The sequence below is a fragment of the Triticum aestivum genome, chromosome 4A, assembly GCF_018294505.1.
Source record: "Triticum aestivum cultivar Chinese Spring chromosome 4A, IWGSC CS RefSeq v2.1, whole genome shotgun sequence".
Taxonomy (NCBI): Eukaryota; Viridiplantae; Streptophyta; class Magnoliopsida; order Poales; family Poaceae; genus Triticum; species Triticum aestivum.
The window spans coordinates 386,186,875-386,207,296 of NC_057803.1; the positions used below are offsets into that span (position 1 = coordinate 386,186,875).

The 20,422-nt window shown below is 50.3% G+C and overlaps 1 protein-coding gene and 1 long non-coding RNA gene across 11 annotated transcripts in view; one reads left to right on the top strand and one right to left on the bottom strand.

Annotated features, from left to right (window-relative positions):
• The window catches only part of LOC123086150 (ATP-dependent DNA helicase At3g02060, chloroplastic), a 51,795-nt gene that overhangs the window by 6,706 nt on the left and 24,667 nt on the right, over window positions 1-20,422 (bottom strand). For 3 of the 10 annotated variants that reach the window (XM_044507864.1, XM_044507863.1, XM_044507862.1), the window contains exons 10-14: window positions 11,218-11,391; window positions 1,746-1,790; window positions 1,366-1,536; window positions 1,097-1,282; window positions 288-370 (exon numbers count right to left, since the gene is read on the bottom strand). In XM_044507864.1, the coding sequence (XP_044363799.1) occupies window positions 288-370; window positions 1,097-1,282; window positions 1,366-1,536; window positions 1,746-1,790; window positions 11,218-11,391 (659 nt within the window). Of the gene's footprint in view, window positions 1-287; window positions 371-1,096; window positions 1,283-1,365; window positions 1,537-1,745; window positions 1,791-11,217; window positions 11,392-20,422 lie in introns of those variants that run through there. The other 7 variants (XM_044507867.1, XM_044507866.1, XM_044507865.1 and 4 more) reach the window with 5 other exon arrangements.
• LOC123086153 (uncharacterized) lies at window positions 15,503-16,162 on the top strand. The gene is made up of 2 exons (XR_006440586.1): window positions 15,503-15,574; window positions 15,739-16,162. It is a non-coding gene; the product is annotated as an uncharacterized lncRNA (long non-coding RNA).

Below are 20,422 nucleotides of genomic sequence, written 5' to 3' on the forward strand. Positions count from 1 at the left end.
TGAGCTTCAGCCTCCAGGTCGCTAATTTGTTCTGTTTCCGCCTGGTTAATTCATCTGTTCTTGTTTGTATTAGTGGTAGATTTTTTATGGATTTGTATGTGTTAGTAAATGATTAAGAGATGTGGCATTCAGCCATGTATTCTGGATGCATTGGCACGCTCAGCCATGTATATTTCCCTCCAGTTTAAATGTTGTCCTAGTATTACGAGAACAATCGGTATTTCTGATAGTATTACAATTTGTTTTTTCAAGGAAAAACACGTTTGGAGAGAGGAAAGGGAGACAACCGTCCAATGCTCATTAAGTAGGTGTGGAGCACAGATGGGAGCAAAACCAATGAGCATGCAAGCCATGTCCAGCGTTTACAGTCCTTTTCAGGGGGAAATGAAGTATATGCATAAAACATGAGACCAAAAGAGAACATGTCAAATAATATGCAACAAATTAACCGTACAACACTGGCAATATAGAAGAACTTATGGGTATATGGAGTCAATGTGCTATCGCGTGTCAGCAACCAATTATTTTCACTTATTTAGTACTCCTTCCGTTCCAAACTATAAGGTGTATTACTGTTTTCAAGAAATCAAACTTTTCTATGTTTGACCAAATTTTCTATGGAAAAAATATCAGCAACTTGGTCAAGCATAGAAGAGTTTGACTTTTTGAAAAAAATAATACCTTATATTTCGGAACAGAGGGAGCATTATTCAATGGATTCCTGGACATGAAACTATTAAGCATTGTGGATTTTAATCCGTTATGTAAAAGCATTGTAGACTAATTCATTATGTATGAACCTAGCAGACCAACATTTTTCACAGTGATTCCTACAAGTGGGGTTTCTCACATACTACTCCGTATTACTCCCTCCGTTCCCAAATATAAGTCTTCTTAGAGATTCCAACAAGTGACTACATACGGAGCAAAATGAGTGAATCTACACTCTAGAATATGTCTACATACATCCGTATGTTGTAGTCTATTTGAAATGTCTAAAAGGACTTATATTTAGGAACGGAGGGAGTACATACCATTGTCCCTAGCACACCGTTACTTTTCACAGCGGATCTATGTGGAGACTGTTGATATTTACCTTAATTTCCTTTCCAGTGAATGACAAAGAATTGCGATGCGTCTCAGAAGCCATGGTTTCTTCCATGAGCCTAAAAACTTTCCTGCTCATGTTTGTTTTCATGATGATCATTTTGCCAGATGGATATATCCGGCTGATACCAAGATCTGCTGCCATCCGCCTTACATAGAGCTTTTTTAATAGCAACTACACAAAAAAGAAGGGCATCAAGACAAAAAGTTAACATCATCAACACTTAATATCCACATGAAATTTTAGCAACAGCAGACCTCCATATCACGGGGCTCCTTCCCATACTGTCGACGGAGATCTTCTGTGAATTGCATTAAGTTCCATATATCTTGTTCTGCAGCTTGCGCTGCTTCATTGAGCAATTCAACAGGATTTTCAAGATAACTTATGTATTCAGAAGAGAGATGCGGAGAAATGTTAATGTCCAGCTGTGGAAAGAATATAACAAATCAGATGTACTCCCTCCGTAAAGAAATATAAGAGTGTGTAGATCACTAAAGTAGTCATCTAAACGCTCTTATATTTCTTTACAGAGGGAGTAACATTCATGAATGCAAGAAGGTAAAATCATTTGAATGAAATTAGTCATGATTACATGAAGCTATTTAACACAACAAATGAGATTTTTTAGGTTTACCTGAACATCTTTATAAGGAATGGGTTTAAGACGAAATTGATCGACCTAAAAGCAGAAAAAAAATTGTCAAGATTCAAAATAATCACATCATGAAACACCATGACAAAAAAAATAGAAGGAAATTTGGCTCACAGAATGAGTTAAATATCTTTAAACTAAAAATACTGAAATACAAATACATTGCACGCACAATGATGGCAAAGATGGAAATGCATTGGTTTTCCTCCGATGAATAACTACAAGACATAAAGCTCACCATGATATAGACCCAATGAATGAGACACTAATAAACATTATGTGATGTATATGAAACCGCAAGGAAATATATAACCATGTGACGACTACCCCAATAAGCATCGTAACACAGCACCAGGTGAACTGTTGTCTTATAGCCCAGGAGATTAACACAAGGGTGGTGAACAAAAGAAGAACACACACGCAGGAATTTTTCTGGTGCTCGGCTGATGCCTTTTAGCCAGAGTGTTTTCCTCTCTTCACATACTAACCAACCTGGTTACATGGCTTTATATAACTCACGTGCACGCACACACATGGTCAAGCCCACAACTGCTTGATCCACTTCTCTCTCAGGCTAGCTACACACACACACGTCCGGCGCTTGCACGGCTTCTCCTCAATGGCAACACGACTCGGCCAAACAAACTGTATGCATGCAGCCTCACACCAACACAGCCTGACCACACTAATACATGTGCACGTAGGCCACATCTCTCCACATGCACTAGTCTCTTGGTCACCTAATACATACGTACATGACTAAGTCTGACTAAAGCAAAGTCACGCCCACTCATCTCCTGGCTTTCCAATCCACTCGCATGCACTCACTCTATCTCTGTGCTGCTGATTCAGCTGCTACACCATGTTGCCGAGCATGCAACTAACCATAACTTAGTAACACTGATGCAACTCTACATGGCTATGACACCATACAACAAATTAAACATGATCTAATCCTATACGCCTAACACCAATAACAAGATCAATTCCAACATGAACTAGCGGTTTAGCACCACCGATGTAAATACATAAATACATATATGGGTAGTAGAATAATAGCTTGTATTATGAACAGCCTTTACATAACCGGATATGGCTTATAAAATGTGCCAAGACTTGGACGGTGAATAGTGCAAAGAAATGGTTCAGTTTTTGTGTTGGTTATCTAAGAGGATATAAAAATAAACTGATTGCCAAATCCACTAGGCAGCATGGAACAACGATGATCATAGAAGGAGAAAGTCCCACTTTACTCCATGGAACTATCAACGAGGGGTACTTGACACCTAACTATTTTCCATCTCACTTAACCCCACTTCCAACACCAGTTCACTCTACCGACTATAATGGTTTTCTGAAGGTAGTAGCGCCCACGAACACAAAGTGCCTTTGGGGCCACCACAGGCAGCCTCGCTGTCCTAACCAGTGAGGGGGTCCGAGAACAAGGGATAGATGCATGCTTGGATTCACCTTTCTAGTTGGAGAATGCACACTAAATTCTATGGCCCATCAGCAAAGAGCATGTTGATGTAGTATCAGATGCTTGGATCAACGTGAGCATGAGATCACATGCTCGACAAAAAAATAAGCGGCGACATATAACAGATTTTGCGAGGGAGATATGGGAGTTGGAGAGGACGAAAGGATGATGCAGCTGACACATGCAAAACCAGGTTCAGTGGCTGCTACAAGGGCACCTTAGAAATCATTGTAAAAGGTGAAGTGATACAGTTTTAAAAGTTGAGGTGGTTAGGTGAGACACTAAATGGACTAAATGGTAAAACGCTCCTTATGAATAGTTTGAGGGACTAAACTGGACTTTTTCCATAACAGAACAAGTAGGTAGCTTTTGTGATAGTGGAAAGCAATATATCATATATCATATATAACTAAACAGATGATCCCCACTAACTTATTTATCTCAACATGCAAGCATGCCACCTCAACATGCAACCATGTATGGGAAAAGGCGCACCTCAAAATCCAACCATGCATGGAAAAGATCCACCTCAACATGCAACCATGCATGGTGTTGAACATATGGTTTTGCATGTATATTGTATATCCTGGCCCACCTCCTAGTCTTTCGAGTAGAGGTTGAGGCCCACATTATACACCATATATACGTGCATATGCACCCAATCAATACTATCGTGAGTTGCATTGCCAAACCTCTCTTCTACATGGTATCATACCTCTCGATCCTCCCCTAACCCTAAGCCGCCGCCGCCGCGTCCCTCCCAACCGACGCCGCCGCTGCCTCGTGTCGCGACCCCACCCACCTCCCGCTTCCGCCTCCCTCCTAGCCGCGCCGCCTAACCCTAGCCGCGCTGCACCTCCCCTGCAGCGCCCCTCTCCACCCGCACCTCCTCTCCACCCGCAGCCGCCGCCACCCAATCCTACGCCGCCGCCCCGTCATGGACTCCCCGGGATCCACCACCACCAACAGCTCCAACCCCTTCGCCGGTCCTGCATCCTCCGCCGCCGCCATCCGTGAGCTCAACATCGAGGCCGGCGTTCCCGTCTGCCTCAACTCCTCCAGCTCCTCATACTACGCGTGGAAGACCTACTTCAGCCTTGTCTTCCGCAAGTATTATCTCACCGAGCACATCGATGGCTCCATCGACCGCGAGTACATGAAGGGCGACCCGGAGTGGTCCGCCATCGAGGCCTCTCTCATCCGATGGTTCTACCAAACCGTCTCGAAGGACATCTTCCACACGGTCGTCGCGGAGGATGACGATGCTTGCGCCGTGTGGAACAAGATCAACACGCTCTTCACCGACAACAAACTTCAGCACCTCATTTTCTTGCAGCAAGAGTTCTTCGGGTGCCATCAGGATGACTCCACCATCGATGACTACTGCATGCGGCTCAACATGCTCGCCAATGAACTTCGTGACATTGGCGCGAAAGTTTTCGACAAGCTCATGCTTAGCACTCTCACCACCGGTCTCAATGAGGACTTCGGCAACGCCGCTTCTAACCTCACCTTGTTGCCTGAGCCTACCTTACAGACCGTCGTCGCGTACTTGAAGCTAGAGGAACGGCGGATGAAGAAGGTCAAGCAGCGGGTGCAGCACACCGCCCTCGCCGTGGGCACCACCCGTGGCGGCTCCGCTCAGCCGGCGCCACCACCACCCCAGCCGCGGCCCCCTGTGCCGCCGGGCTACTTCCCGCTGCCCCCCGCGTCCCCCACGCCCCAACCGCAACAAGGCAGGGACGGCCGATGCCAGCAGCAGCAGCCGCAGGGCTCCGGGGGTCGTCTAGCTTCCCGCAGCCGTCGCCGCCCTAGGCCATTGGGCAGAACCCCTGGACGGGGGTGGTACACGCGTACCACATGCCCGTCCCGCGGGCCCCCGTGTCGGGACTTCTCGGCCCCCGACCCGCGGGCCACCAGGCATTCTTCGGTGCCCCGCAGCAGCCCGCCGGCTACTCTGCCCCGCCCGCCCCGTCGCTCTTCGGTGGCTACGGACAGCCCACTCAGGTGCAGCCCTACGGGGCCTTCCCCACACCGCAGGTCCCCCCGCCATGGGACCCCGCCCTATTGGCCGCACTGCACTCGGCACCACCTCCGAGCAACTATGGCGGGGAAGGCGATTGGTACATGGACTCGGGCGCCACCGCTCACATGACATCTCATCCCGGTAACCTCACCTCCTCCACTTCCGTTAACACTCCCACTCGTATCACCGTTGGTAATGGTTCATCTCTACCCATCACCCATGTCGGTCGCACTAATTTTCCTTCTACATCCACACCAATCACTATGTCTAATGTTCTTGTTTCACCTGACTTAGTTACGAACCTTGTTTCTGTTCGTCGTCTTGCACGTGAGAATCCCGTTATCGTTGAATTTGACGATGTTGGTTTTTCTATGAAGGACGCCCGTACCCGGATGGTACTTCACCGATGTGACAGCCCTGATGAGCTCTACCCCGTGCACCCCGGTGCCACCTCCACCACTCCAGTTGCTCTTGCCGCCGGCGTCAACCTATGGCACGCTCGTTTGGGTCATCCCAACCCCACCGTTTTACGTCAAATTCTTAGGAGTTTTTCTTTCTCATGTAATAAGATTGATGATCATACTTGTGAGGCTTGTCGTCTAGGCAAGCACGTTCATCTTCCTTTTAGTGCGTCCACAACTATTTCCACTTTTCCATTTCAGTTACTTCATAGTGATGTTTGGACATCTCCAGTTGCAAGCAATACCGGCTACCTATACTATTGGGTGATTTTAGATGATTACTCTCATTATGTGTGGACTTTTCCCCTTCGTCGCAAATCTGATGTCTTTGCCACACTCAGAACATCTACAGCCGCGCCCCCAACAGGCCCCCCCAGGCGACTTTTTCCGCGCCGGCGCAGAAAAAACGCCCCAGTCGCGCCCCCAGGACGCCGAAATTCGCCGGCTCGGCCCGTTTTTGGGCCCGACGATCGCAGACCGAACCCGGCGCACTGGGGGCACTCGGGGCTCCGGCGCAAGAGAAAAACACGTCTGGCCCACACCGTCAGGCGAAAAGTCAAGTCTATCTTCCAGATTCGCCTCCCAGCCCCCGCGCGCTCGGCCGCCAACCGGCTGATCCCGGCGCCGCCCATCGCCCGCCACCGCTAGATAGCCCACCCCCGCCGGAAAAAGAGCAGAGGTTTCGCCGACGCAGCCTCTCCACCACCGGCTGGGCGATTTTTCCGGCATTTCCGACTGCAGAGGGGCAGTGTAGCGGCGCCCACCACGCCCGCAAGGTGTTCGGCGATTTGCCTGCCTCGGCAAAGGACTCGGACGACAAGGAAGCGCTCGCTGCGCTGCTGGAGGAGGAAGCCGAGGCCGACATCCAGGAAGAGGAACATCTCATGGTCCTCGCCGCCCTCGCCGGCTTGCTGGCAAGCAATGAAAAGCCGCGGCAAGGTGGCTCGGCGCCGGGGCGGATGAAAGTAAAGAACCGGCATCGTCTCGAAGGCTACTGCATGCTCTACTCCGACTACTTCGCCGGCGCTCCACTGCACGGCGACAAAACATTTCGCCGCCGTTATCTGATGAGTCGAAAGCTTTTCCTCAAGATTGTGAATTCCATCCGAGAGTTCGACAGCTACTTCAAGTGCAAGAAGGATTGCACCGGCAAACTTGGTTTCACCTCAATCCAGAAGTGCACGACAACGATGAGGATGCTTGCATACAGAGCTCCCGGTGATTCACTCGACGACTATGGGCACATGGCCGAGTACACCACCATTGAGTGTTTCTACAAGTTCTGTCGGGCAGTGGTGGCAGTGTTTGGACCGCAATACTTGCGAACACCCAATGCGGAAGACACTGCTTGGATCCTAGAACAGAATGCAGCAAGAGGATTTCCTGGGATGCTTGGAAGCATCGACTGCATGCATTGGAAATGGAAGAACTACTCATTTGCTTGGCAAGGGATGTACAAAGACGCCAAAGGTGGTTGTAGTGTGGTACTTGAGGCGGTGGCCACACAGGACCTCTAGATTTGGCACTCCTTTGGTATGCCAGGAACTCACAATCACATCAACGTGCTGAAGTGCTCCCCTGTCTTTGCCAAGCTTGTTGAAGGTCATTCTCCTCCGGTGAACTTCGAGGTCAATGGGCGGCACTACAACAAGGGGTACTACCTAGCTGATGGCATGTATCCGAGATGGTCTACATTTGTGAAGACTATCTCAAACGCTTTGTCAGGAGGCAAGAAGTCCCACTTTGCCAAGGTGCAGGAGGCTTGCAGGAAGGATGTGGAGCGGGCATTTGGTGTGCTCCAATCTCGATTTGCTGTTGTCCGGTACCCTGCTCAGACCTAGTCGAAAGATCAAATGTGGGAGATCATGATTTGTTGTGTCATCTTGCACAACATGATCATCGAGAGCGAGCAGGAAGAGCCAGTGTTTGACACTAAACCATACTACAGGCAGGGTCCTCTAGCCGAAGTTGATCACCAGCTACCGGCAACCTGGACTGCCTACCTTAGTATGCGTCAGGAGATCCGAGACCCACAAGTGTATCATCAATTGCAGCAGGATCTAGTGGAGCACCTATGGAGGACAAAGGGCAACGCCTAGCTCGACGTGTGATGAAATATGGAGTTTTTATTTGTTGAACTATATAATTTGTATTGAACTATTTGTCGTTGCACTATTTTGCTGAATTATTTGATTTTCTGTGATGAACTATGTGATAAAAAAATTATTTATGTTGACAATTCAACGCCGAACCATGCCAAACCACGCCAAATATGGGCCGTTTCTCATCGATATCGGACCATTTTTCTATTTATCTGGGCCGAAAAGCGACCGCGAATGGGCCGATATCGGTGCCTGGGAGTGACCTGGGGGGCACCGACTGGATGCCCAACCGCCCCCAGCGCCGATTCTACCGCTGGCTCGCCCCCAGGCGGCAATTTTTATGCCTCCTGGGGGGGCCAACGGCTGGAGATGCTCCCACAGCTTTTTACTCCTACATCACCACACAGTTCGGTCGCCCTATTTTTGCAATCCAAACAGATAAAGGGAAAGAGTTTGATATGTTGTTGTTCGAGGTCTTCTCGCCTCCCACAGCGCCATCTTCCGCCTAACCTGCCCTTACACGTCACAACAGAACGGTCGCGCTGAGCGCATACTCCGCACTCTTAATGACTTCGTTCGTACGTTGCTCTTTCACTCCAACGTACCTCCCAGATTTTGGCCTGACCCTCTCGCCACCGCTACCCTCCTTAACATCCGTCCGTGTCGTCCTCGTTGGAACTACGGCCCTCATCACCTTCTCTTTGGTGCGCCCCCGTCCTATGACGGGCTCCGCATCTTCGGTTGTCTCTACTATCCTAGCACCGCGTCCACCACCCCACACAAACTTGCACCACGATCACTCCCGTGTATCTTCCTTGGCTATCCCTCCAACACCAAAGGTTATCGGTGTTATGACCCTGTCTCCCACCATGTGCACACCTCACAGCATGTGTACTTTGATGAGTCGGTGTTTCCCTTTCACCAGGTACCCCCGTCTACATCGCCTACGGCGCCGCCCCCCCCCCCCTCGCACCTCCCGCCTGGTGCGAGCCCAGGCTGCAGCTCCCGGTCGCCCCACCGGCCAGGCGGCTTTCGCCTCCACCTGGGTTCACGACTCCCTCTCCTGAGGTCGAGTCGGACCGGGCCCCTTGGTCCACGACTCCCTCTCCCAAGGTCGAGTTGGATCGGGCCTCCCTCTCAGGTGCCTCGGTGGGCACCCCTCAGGCCACGGCCGCCGACCCTGGCATGGCCACCCCCCTGTCGGCGCTGCCTCTCCTGCCACCGGCTCGCCTGCCAATGCCTCCGCGACGGGCTCGACTACACCATCGCCCGTCGTCGCGCCCGCCCCGGCCGCCGATGCCCCGGCCGCTTCTCCGCCTCTCAACATGACGACTCGGGCTCGGGCCGGCGTGCATCGGCCCAACACGCGCTACACTTTGGACGAGTATGCCTGTGCTGCCTCGACATCAACGCCCTCACCAGTCCCCTCCTCCGCTCGCGCAGCCCTTTGGGATCCTCATTGGCTTGCGGCGATGCAGGAGGAGTTCGACACATTGCAGCACAACCACACGTGGCATCTTGTTCCGCAGCCCCCTAATGCCAACATCATCATTGGCAAGTGGGTGTTCCGGCACAAGACCTGTCCGAACGGTTCCCTTGAGTGCTACAAAGCTCGTTGGGTGGTCCGTGGATTTCGACAACGTGCGGGCGTGGACTTCACCGACACTTTTGCCCTGATTGTCAAACCGGGCACGATCCGCACAGTGCTCCAGCTGGCCTTCTCTCGTGCCTGGCCCGTGCATCATGTTTCCAACGCCTTTCTGCATGGCCACCTTGCTGAGCAGGTGTTCTGTCAGCAGCCCACTGGTTTCGTCGACGTCGAGCATCCCGACCACGTGTGCTTGCTCTCTCGTTCTCTTTACGGGTTGAAGCAGGCGCCACGGGCGTGTATCAGCGTATCGCTGCCTTCCTGCAGTCGCTTGGATTCCGGTCCACTCACTCCGATGCTTCCTTCTTCGTATATTATCAGGGAGCCGCCACTGCATATTTACTGCTCTACATCGACGACATCATCCTGACAGCGTTCGCTCTTGAGCTTCTTTAGCGGCTTACAACTCATCTTCATGATGAGTTTGCCCTCAAGGAGGGCCCCTGCACTACTTCCTCGGCATCGAGGTGGTCCGAAGGTCCGATGGGTTCTTTCTGCATCAGTAGAAGTATGCTCACAAGCTTCTCGAGCGTGCTGGCATGCTTAACTGCCGCCACACCCGTCAACACAAAGGCCAAGGTCTCAGCCCTGGAGGGCTCTCCTGCGTCAGATGCAGCGTTCTATCGCTCTATTGTCGGTGCCCTGCAGTACCTGACACTGATGCGTCCGGACCTGCAGTACACTGTTCAGCAGGTGTGCCTCCACATGCACTCCCGCGGGACTCTCATTGGGCCTTGGTGAAGCGTATCCTCCGTTATATACGCGGCACTACATCCTTGGGACTCAGACTAACGGCCTCCGCCTCCACCGACCTCGTCGCCTACTCTGATGCGGATTGGGCAGGCTGCCCCGACAGCCATCGCTCCACCTCAGGCTATTGTGTCTACCTTGGGCCCTCGCTGATCTCTTGGTCGTCCAAGCGGCAGCCCATGGTCTCCCGCTCAAGTGTCGAGGCAGAGTATCGGGCAGTGGCTAACGCCGTTGCCGAATGCTCCTGGCTTCGTCAGCTGCTCCAGGAGTTGCTTTGTGATGTTCACAAGGCCACGCTTGTGTACTGCGACAACGTCTCCGCCGTCTACCTCTTCGCCAACTCGGTCCATCATCGCCGCACGAAGCATATTGAGCTCGATATTCACTTCGTTTGCGAGCAGGTGGCCCTTGGCTGCTTTCGGGTTCTCCATGTTCCGACGGCGCAACAGTTCGCTAATGTGATGACTAAGGGATTGCCTACTCCCGTCTTTGAGGAGTTCAGGTCCAGTCTCTGCGTCTCCAGCGACGCTTCGACTGCAGGGAGGGAGGGGTGGTGGGGGTGTTGAACATATGGTTTTGCATGTATATTGTATATCCTGACCCACTTTCTAGTCTTTGTATAGTAGAGGTTGAGGCCCACATTGTACACCATATGGTTTTGCATGTATATTGTATATACGTGCATATGCACCCGATGAATACTATTTTGAGTTGCATTGCCAAACCTCTCTTCTACACATGGAATTTAATGTTATATTGTGCTAGTATGGTACTTATATTCAATAAATATTTTATAACTATACAATAATCAAGTACAATAAATCATATATGTTTTTAGCTTTAGTTCTAAAATTCATGCTTTCCACAACCAAATATCATTGAAGTATATTGCAACTAATTCCTGCAGCAACGCAGGGGTATCATCTATGATTAACTAAAATGGGAGGCACACCTCTCAGAACTTGCGGTTGACTAAAATGACAATACCTTGGACAAGCTATCAAAAAGCATATCAAAGAACAGATCGATGCCAACATTTGCAACATCTCCAGATTGTTGCTCACCAAACATGCTTCCAATTCCCCTAATACCCATATCCTTCTCTGCGACATGGAAACCTTGACCGAGATCCGAATGCTCTTCAATAGCTCCAAGTCTATCCTGCAGATGGAAACATTAAGTTTACAGATGAAGACATGAAAAGATCTATTAGATTGCACGGAAAACGCATTGTTTAAAGTTAGCTATATTTTGGGTCAGTGAAGTTGAAATTTATTGTCTGTCCTAAACAGAACATTGCCTTGTAATGTTCAAGGTAAGATGGTCTCCTGGCCTTCCAAAGGAAGGTTTTGAAAAATACTTACTGTTTAATGTTGGACCTCTTGTTCCCCCCGTCGGCCTCTCCGCCCACCGAGCCGCTCCCGCGAGTTCCTTCTCCCCCCCCCCCCCCGTCCCCCCGAGCCGCTCCCGCGAGTCCTCGAGGGAAACCCCTAGCGCGCGACCACTCGTTCCCCCATCAGCGTCTTCCCCAGCCGCCACCACAAGGCGCCGCCAGGCAAAGCCCGGCCGGCGTTGGTGGCGGCAGGGATCTATTCCCTCTCCTCGTAGTTGGTGTCCGACTCGGGACGGCGCGACGCAAGAAGGCACTAGGTTGTGCCAGGCCCGACGGCGCGGCGGCGGGCGTGCTCGGTGGCAGCGGTGCAGCAGCGACTTGGGGCCCTGACGGCGCACGATTGCTGCGGTGTGGCTTCTCTGGCGGTGACGCGCATGACGGCCCCGTCCAGATCTGGCGGATTTGGCTCCGGTGGCCCGTCGCGCGGCGGGGGCAGTGTGCTGCTTGGGTCGCGGGCACCTGGCTCTGCCATGGCCGGCAACTGGCGGAGCTGGAGGCATGGCAGCGGCGGTGGATGGTGCGGGTCAAGGCGGGAGGGTGACGGCTTGCTTGCTTGCTTGCTCGGCCCTGTGACGGCGCGGGCCGTGGGCGGCTTGGGCCGCGGACGGCCGCCCTGCAGTGGTAGGTGGTGGTGGCGGCGGCGCGGTGGTGGTGGCTCATGGCGGTGATCTAGGTCGTTTCGCGACGACGGCTAGACATCTCCGACGTCGGCCCGTCGGTGAGCGGCCTGTGTCGGCCTTTGATCCCTCTCCTCGTCGTCCGGCCGCTACCGTCGTCGAAGGACTGGACCTTTCCCAGCTGCGGTCCATCGCTCGTCTCGCGCCCGATGCTGTGAGACTGAACTCGTCTCGCGCCAGGCAGCAGGACCGAGCTCGTCTTGCTCCCGGCAGCAGGACCGAGCTCTTCTCGCGCCCGATGCTGCAGGACGGGTCGATGGAGGCCAATTTTGGCCGGCCTAGTGGGTCCCGTCGCTGGGGGCCGACCAGGGGTGCAAAAGGCGGGTCCTTTCCACTCGTCTCTTTGGTTGGGGTAGTTGCGGCTCTCGGGTGAGGTGGTGTCAAGGTCTTGGATGCCGGGGCGGCCGCCCTGGTGGTAGTAGTGCGGTGCTCATGGGCAGAGCCCGTGGCTCGGTGCTGCCCGGTGGCCATGGCCATGTGGGCGGTGTGGTCGCCGGGGTGTGGCGTTCCGTGGCAGTGAGTGTTGGCCGAGGTGAAAACCTATTCAATCTTTGGATGTACCGGCGGCGGCGAAGCTCGTTCCCTTTCTGAAGGCATCGTCGTGGCTCTCATTGCCCGTCGTGTTGCTCCAGGGGAAACTCTGATTCTCGAGTCGGCGATGGCAGCGCTCCGACGTCGTAATCTTCCTAAAGGCGCCGCCTTGGAGCCCACGGTTCGTCATATGCTGCTTCGTCTCTTCGCGATGGCGTGTTGACGGTTGAGGACCCCGGTTGCTCTTGTAGTGCTAGGGATGGTGTTGTTGCGCTCAGCACCCACCTATGTATCCTGCCTTGGGTGTGTGCGTGCGTTGTGGTTGCGTGTGTTTGTACCGGGTTGTGGATGATCGTTGCTTTATATATAAAAAGCGAGGCGAAAGCCTTTTTCGGTATGTGGGACCTCTTGTTGAAAAGCATAATGGATGTGTAAAGAGTTTCTTTCTCCCCAAAAGCCCAATCTGTGTAGTGGAGGAATTGTAACTTTGAGTAGTTCAGGTTGAATTGAAGCCGGATTGTCATGTTGATGCTATATGCATCACCAACGGTGATCTTCGGCAACGAGGAGCAAATGAGATTCTAGCTAGACAGATGAATTAATGAGCAATCAACCATGGAACTCGCTGGTCACGAACTCGAATCGGCCGAGAGCACGAGTAGTGGCGTGCCTAAAAAAACTAAACCTGGGCTTTGATGCCATGTTAGAGGAGCAACTTAGATGTATTGCATAGCCCAAGGGGGGAAATATAATACAATGGACTTGGGGTACGGAAGGAAATCAAGACTAATATGACTACATAAAGAGACATACCGATACTAATACTAACAAAAAAATTGATCTGCGGGAAGAAGAGCATGTGTTGCACGTGCGAGAGAGAAAAACCTAGCCTCTGATACCAGATTGTAATGCAAAGCCCATGGGGCAAATATATAGAACAAAAGACTTGAGGAAAAAGAAATGAAATATAGACTAATACGACTACGTAGAGAGACCTGGACCTATACTATTACTCCTTAACACTCACAACTATGGTTCTATGGGCAGTTGGCAGACGCACGCGCGCGCACACACAGTTTGGGGGGTGACAGAGCGAGGATCTGCCTCAAGGCCTATGGGTACACGACATCACAAGCGAGCTTGGTGTCCAAGGGAATCATGGGGTACCTTAATCTAGTATATATGTTGTGTTTGTGGCCCAGGCCCATAGTCTAGAGTGTGGCCCAGGCCCATGTAACCTTGTATAGTCTAGAGTGTGGCCCAAGCCCATGTAACCTTGTATATATCTCTCTCCTCCTCAATACAAAAAACTGTTCGGTCATTCTCTCTTCCTCGCGTTTCCTAACATGGTATCAGACCAGGACCAAACCCTAGTCCCTCTTCCAGCCGCCACCCATGAAATCGCCGCCGGTGAGGTGATTCAGGCGGATATGTCTGGTGAGGAGACATCCACATCGCTGCCCCATCCCATCTTCGTCATCAACCTGTAGGAGCTGCTCTCCAGCAACTCCTCTGTGTGTTGTGTGTCCTCACAGCTACTCTGTGAGAATACTTCCCCTGCTCTCCAGCAGCCATCTCCAGCAAGCTCTTGGTGCCTTCCCTGCTCTACAGCAAGCTCCAGGCATTCCTCCTTCTATCCAGTGAGATCCAACTCCTGTTTGTGGCTGTCTGCTGCTCTTCTCTTGTTGCTGTCTGCAGCTGCTATCAGATTGGGTGTTTCCAGCCGCTGGCCGCTCACCACTATGGCAAGAAATGATTTCGGATTTGGATCTTTGATCATAGATATCAAGCTTGATGGTTCAAACTACAGGGAATGGGCATTTTTTGCCCGGACTGTCTTGAGGACAGCTGGTTTTGTTTCTCATCTGACAGATGATCCACCTAGCCCAAATGATGATGCAGCAAGGAAGTCTTGGCAAAAGATCGATGATCGTGCGATGGGAGTTTCAATTCTGGATGTTGAACCCTCACTTCGAATGAGTCTTGAGCATCACACTTCAGCTAAAGAGATATGGAAGTACTTTGAGCAGCGCTACCTTCAGCCCAGCAGTGCACTTCATTTCTCCTTGTTGCAGAATTTACACAACACTCGGCAGCCAGAAGACATGTCCATAGAAGAGTACTATGGAGCTTTCACTCGCATCACTGGGCAGCTAGGTTCCAAAGGGTAATTCTGGTTGTGAGTCATGTGCAGCGAAGGAAAAGTATGACCATCAGACTCTCATGTTTCAGTTTGTGATGGGTCTCAAGCCAGACTTTGAGAACATTCGCACTCAATTGCTTGGTCATACGACTCCTCCCACCTTGACAGAGGCACTTGCTAGCTTGATCGCTGAGGAGACTCGTCTCCGTCCTCTTGGGGCTACTTCTGCGCAGACTCTACACACTAGTGTTCTGGCTTTTCCTCAATGGCCAAGTGCCTCCAAAGCCACACCTTCAGCTATCGTCTGCTCGTTCTGCAAGAAGGCAGGACACCACAGAGATGGTTGTTTCAAGCTTCATCCAGAGCTGTTAGCTGAGTTTCAGGCTAGACGGGCCCTCAATCAGCAGCGTCGTGCACCCCAAGCTCCTTATCAGCAACAAGCAAGGGGTGCTTCTGCATCTGTTCTCTCTCAGCCCGTTGTTGCTGCAACCCAGCCTTGGGTTATGGACTCTGGAGCTTCTTTCCATGTGACCTCTGATCGCTCTCAGCTTGTGTCTTGCCAGCCAGTGCAGGATGGTGCCTCTGTTCAGACTGCTGATGGTACATCTTGTTCTATTACTCATCAAGGTTCTCTTTGCACATCCAAGTTTTCTGTTTCTGCCATCTCCTTTGCTCCAGAGTTGTCCATGAATCTTATGTCTGTTGGCCAGCTTGCTGATATGAACTACTTTGTTGGTTTTGATGACTCATTTTGTTATGTGCAGGACCGTCAGAGCAAGAGGGTCATTGGAACTGGCCATCGCCGTAGAGGATCCACATCCCTCTACATCCTTGACACCTTACACCTTCCTTCAGCTTCCACCACATCCGCGTTCCGGATGGCTGCATCAACATCAAGGTCCACTTCCTCATTTTCTTTTGCCCAGTGGCACCATCGCTTAGGTCACTTGTGTGGTTCTCGTTTATCTACCCTTGTTCGACAAGGTGTTTTGGGTCATGTTTCCATAGATGCTGGTTTTCACTGTAAGGGTTGTAAGCTAGGGAAACAAATACAACTACCATACTCTTCCAGCACTACTCATTCTAGTCATCCTTTTGATTTAGTGCACTCTGATGTATGGGGTCCTTCCCCCTTTGTTTCGAAAGGTGGCCACAAACATTATGTCATATTTGTTGATGATCACTCTCAACATACTTGGGTCTATTTTATGAAGCATCGTTCTGAGTTGTTTTCTATATATAAGGCTTTTGTACGTATGGTCCATACTCAGTTTTCTAGTGTTGTTCGTGTTTTTCGTTCTGACTCCGGGGGGGAGTATCTATCTACTGCTTTTCGTGAGTTTCTCTCATCTGAGGGTACTCTCCCTCAGCTTTCGTGCCCTAGTGCCCATGCTCAGAATGGTGTTGCTGAGCGTAAGCATCGCCATATTGTTGAGACAGCTCGTACCCTTTTGATTTCTTCCTTTGTCACCACTCATTTTTGGGGTGAAGCTATCTCAACTGCTGTTTATCTTATCAATCTCCAACCTTCTACTCGCCTTGAGGGCAAGTGTCCTGGTGAGGTTTTGTTTGGTTCTCCTCCCACGTATGACCACCTCTGTGTCTTTGGTTGTACTTGTTATGTTCTTTTAGCACCTCATGAGTGTACCAAGTTGACTGCTCAGTCTGCTCAGTGTGTCTTCCTTGGATATAGTCTTGAACATAAGGGCTACCGTTGCTATGATTCTTCTGCTCGCCGCATTCGCTTTTCTCGCGATGTCACTTTTGTTGAGGATCAACCCTTATTCTATTCCCCTTCCACTAAACCATCATCCTCAACTTCTTTAGAGTCTACCTCGTTTCTTTCACTTCCACCTATCTTTTTAGATGAGTCCATAGCTGAACAACCTTACTCTGTCCTAACATCAGAACCATCTCCACCACATGTTTCATCTCCTTCCTCACCAGCTCCTTTCTCTCTTCCACTAGCTCCACCTCTAGATAGTCTTCCTTTCCATTACACTCGTCGTTATTCTACTCCTCCAGCCAGTACTTTCCATTATACTCGTCTTTCTAAAGTACAATGTGACACGCAGTCATCTATGCCTTTGTCTTCTACTCCTCCAGCCAGTACTACTGACCCTTGCACTGACGGCTCTTCTCTAGCAACGCGATACAAAAAGGACTTATATGCAGGGGCTGTTTCTGAGCCTAGTACCTATCAGGATGCAGTTGTGTCACCTGAGTGGCAACTAGCTATGTCTGAGGAGCTTGCAGCCTTAGAGCGTACTGGTACATGGGATTTGGTACCATTACCTCCTCGTTCAGTCCCTATCACTTGCAAATGGGTGTATGAGGTTAAAACCAAGTCAAATGGTTCTGTGGAACGCTACAAGGCTCGCCTTGTTGCAAGAGGTTTTCAGCAGTCTCATGGGAAAGATTATGATGAGACGTTTGCTCCTTTTGCTCACATGACTTCAGTTCGAACTCTAATTGTTGTGGCTGCTACTCGGTCATGGAAAATCTCCCACATGGATGTGAAGAATGCCTTCCTTCATGGTGATTTACATGAGGAAGTTTATATGCAACCACCTCCAGGTATCAAGGTTCCATCAGGTCATGTTTGTCGTCTTCGAAAGGCTCTTTATGGGCTTAAGCAAGCCTCTCGTGCCTGGTTTGAGCGGTTCGGTTCTGTGATTCAAGCTCCCGGTTTTTCTCCTAGTGAACATGACCCTGCACTCTTCATTCATACATCTGAGCATGGCCGTACATTGCTTCTACTTTATGTAGATGACATGCTGATCACTGGAGATGATGTTGGGTATATTGATTTTGTTAAGAAAAAATTGAGTGAACAATTCAAGATGTCAGATTTGGGGTCTCTCAGCTATTTTCTCGGGATTGAGGTCAAGCACACCGATGATGGTTACTATATCTCCCAGCAAAAGTACACTCAGGATTTGATTCTTCGCTCAGGCACGCGCATTGCTGCTACACCTATGGAGCTTCATCTGTAGTTGCGTCCTACTGATGGCACTCCTCTTGAGGATCCCTTTCGCTATCGTCACATTGTCGGCAGTCTAGTGTACCTCACAGTGACCAGACCTGACATTGCACATGCAGTCCATATTCTCAGTTAATTTGTCTGTGCTCCCACCTTAGTTCATCATGGTCACCTATTCCGAGTCCTTAGGTATTTAAGGGGAACTACATCTCGCCAATTGTTCTATGCTAATTCCAGTTAGCTCCAGCTTCATGCTTACTCTGATTCCACTTGGGCGAGTGATCCTATTGATCGTCGCTCGGTCATCGTCGCTCGGTCACTGGCTATTGCATATTTCTTGGTACATCTCTCATTGCATGGAAATCAAAGAAGCAAACTGTTGTGTCTCGCTCCAGTGCCGAGGCAGAGCTTAGGGCTCTCTCTACTACTACAGCTGAGATTGTATGGCTTCGCTGGCTATTGGATGATCTTGGTGTCTTATGTCATACACCAACACCTCTTCTTTGTGACAGCACTGCTGCTATTCAGATTGCTAATGATCCAGTCAAGCATGAGTTGACCAAACACATTGGTGTGGATGCCTTTTTCACTCGATCTCATTGTCAACAATCCACTGTCAAGCTACAATATGTCCCATCAGAGCTTCAAGCCGCAGATTTCTTCACCAAGGCACAAACTAGAGATCAGCATAGGTTTCACACTCTCAAACTTGGTGTATCAGATGCTCCTGACCCACCTTAAGTTTGAAGGGGGGGTGTTAAGTATATATGTTGTGTTTGTGGCCCAGGCCCATAGTCTAGAGTGTGGCCCAGGCCCATGTAACCTTGTATATATCTCTCTCCTCCTCGATACAGAAAACTGTTCGGTCATTCTCTCTTCCTCACGTTTCCTAACAGCTGCCATAGTCAATCAAATATGATTATCTAAAGAGCTGGAGGATCATTTGTTTTGGCATTGGACAATGGACATCTTCTGGTGAGTACTCTTAGAAATCTGTTTACTTGGCATTCTTCTTGGAAAGGTCAATTTCGATCTTTACTTCTTTCTTGGATGCTTGTGTTAGGAAATATGAACTTATATTTCCAGGTGGCCATATCATCTGAGATGGTTTGGGCACATTCAGCGCTGGCCTCCAGAAGCGCCAGTGCATGGCTTATGCCTAACGCGTGCCGATAATGTCAAGAGAGGTCGGGGTAGACCGAACTTGACATGGGAGGAGTCCGTAAAGAGGGATCTGAAGGACTGGAGTATCGACAAAGAACTAGCCATGACAGGGGTGCGTGGAAGCTTGCTATCCATGTTTCAGAACCATGAGTTGGTTGCGAGATTTATGGGTTTCACCTCTAGCCTACCCCAACTTGTTTGGGAAGAAATGCTTTGCTGCTGCTATTGTTGTTGTTGTTGTTGTTGTATTTCTAGGTGGCCATAGGCCAGTATATATACACGTACAGATGTGGTATAATATGCAGAAAACCCCTTATACAAAGGGAAAAATACAAAGGAGAACACGACTAAATGTGTATAAATCTAACAGCCTGAAGGAACTCCTGCTTCTATCATCGCTTTCAAATTGATGTTCAGCATTACTCTGTGAAAGAGTAGAATGAGAAAGCTAATGAATCTTAAACCTATCGAGCCACTGCAATGGTGCCAAAATTGGGAGCATTGGACCTGTAGACGACAAGCTCAATTCATGGCTTGAAACAGCTGCAGAGCGTACGAGTGTCAAGGCTAAGGGGCTGCAATCTCTCATCATCCTGACTCAAGCGGATTCGCTTCTGCACTACTTGTGCATCTTTAACGGGGCTTTGGTTGAGGTGATATTGATCAAGGCAGAGCAGTGTGAAGTTGGTTGGAGCTAAAGAGCTTTGGAGATTGTCGTTGCAAGCCAGACCACCAGATACCTCTACAACTTCTGCAGTTTTAGTGTGCCGTTCTTCTCATACAAAATGATGAGCGTTTAGATGTGTGTTCGGCAAGAAAAAGCAAGGCCACTAATAGGCGCCGGTGCGCCGGCCGAAAATTTCGTCCGGTCCCACGTGGGCCACATGATCTAGCTTTTCTAAACCGTACGATTCCTTCGTCAAGCTTCCAGAAAACGCTGCAGCAAAAAAAAGCAGAGGAGAAAAAAGAAAGGGGAAATAGACCAGCGCCCCCTCGTCCTCGGCCGCAGACGACTCGTGCTCGCCGAACCTTTCCCGTTTGCCTCGCCGCAGACGCTCACCGCCGATGCTCGCCGCCGTCGCTCGCAACAAAAAGGCCCGTTGACCGTAGTAGCTTTTTCTCTTGCGTCTGTGTTGCATCCATGGTAGCTCCGCGGCGCAGACCGCAACACCGTCCCTCGCTGGTGCTGCCCACCGCCGGTTGCAGCATCAATGCCGACGACGGTGTCGCTTCCAGACCAAGCTGATGGTAGCAAAGAATGGATTGCTGGTTCCAGCAAAAATCGATGGCGGTGAAAGCAA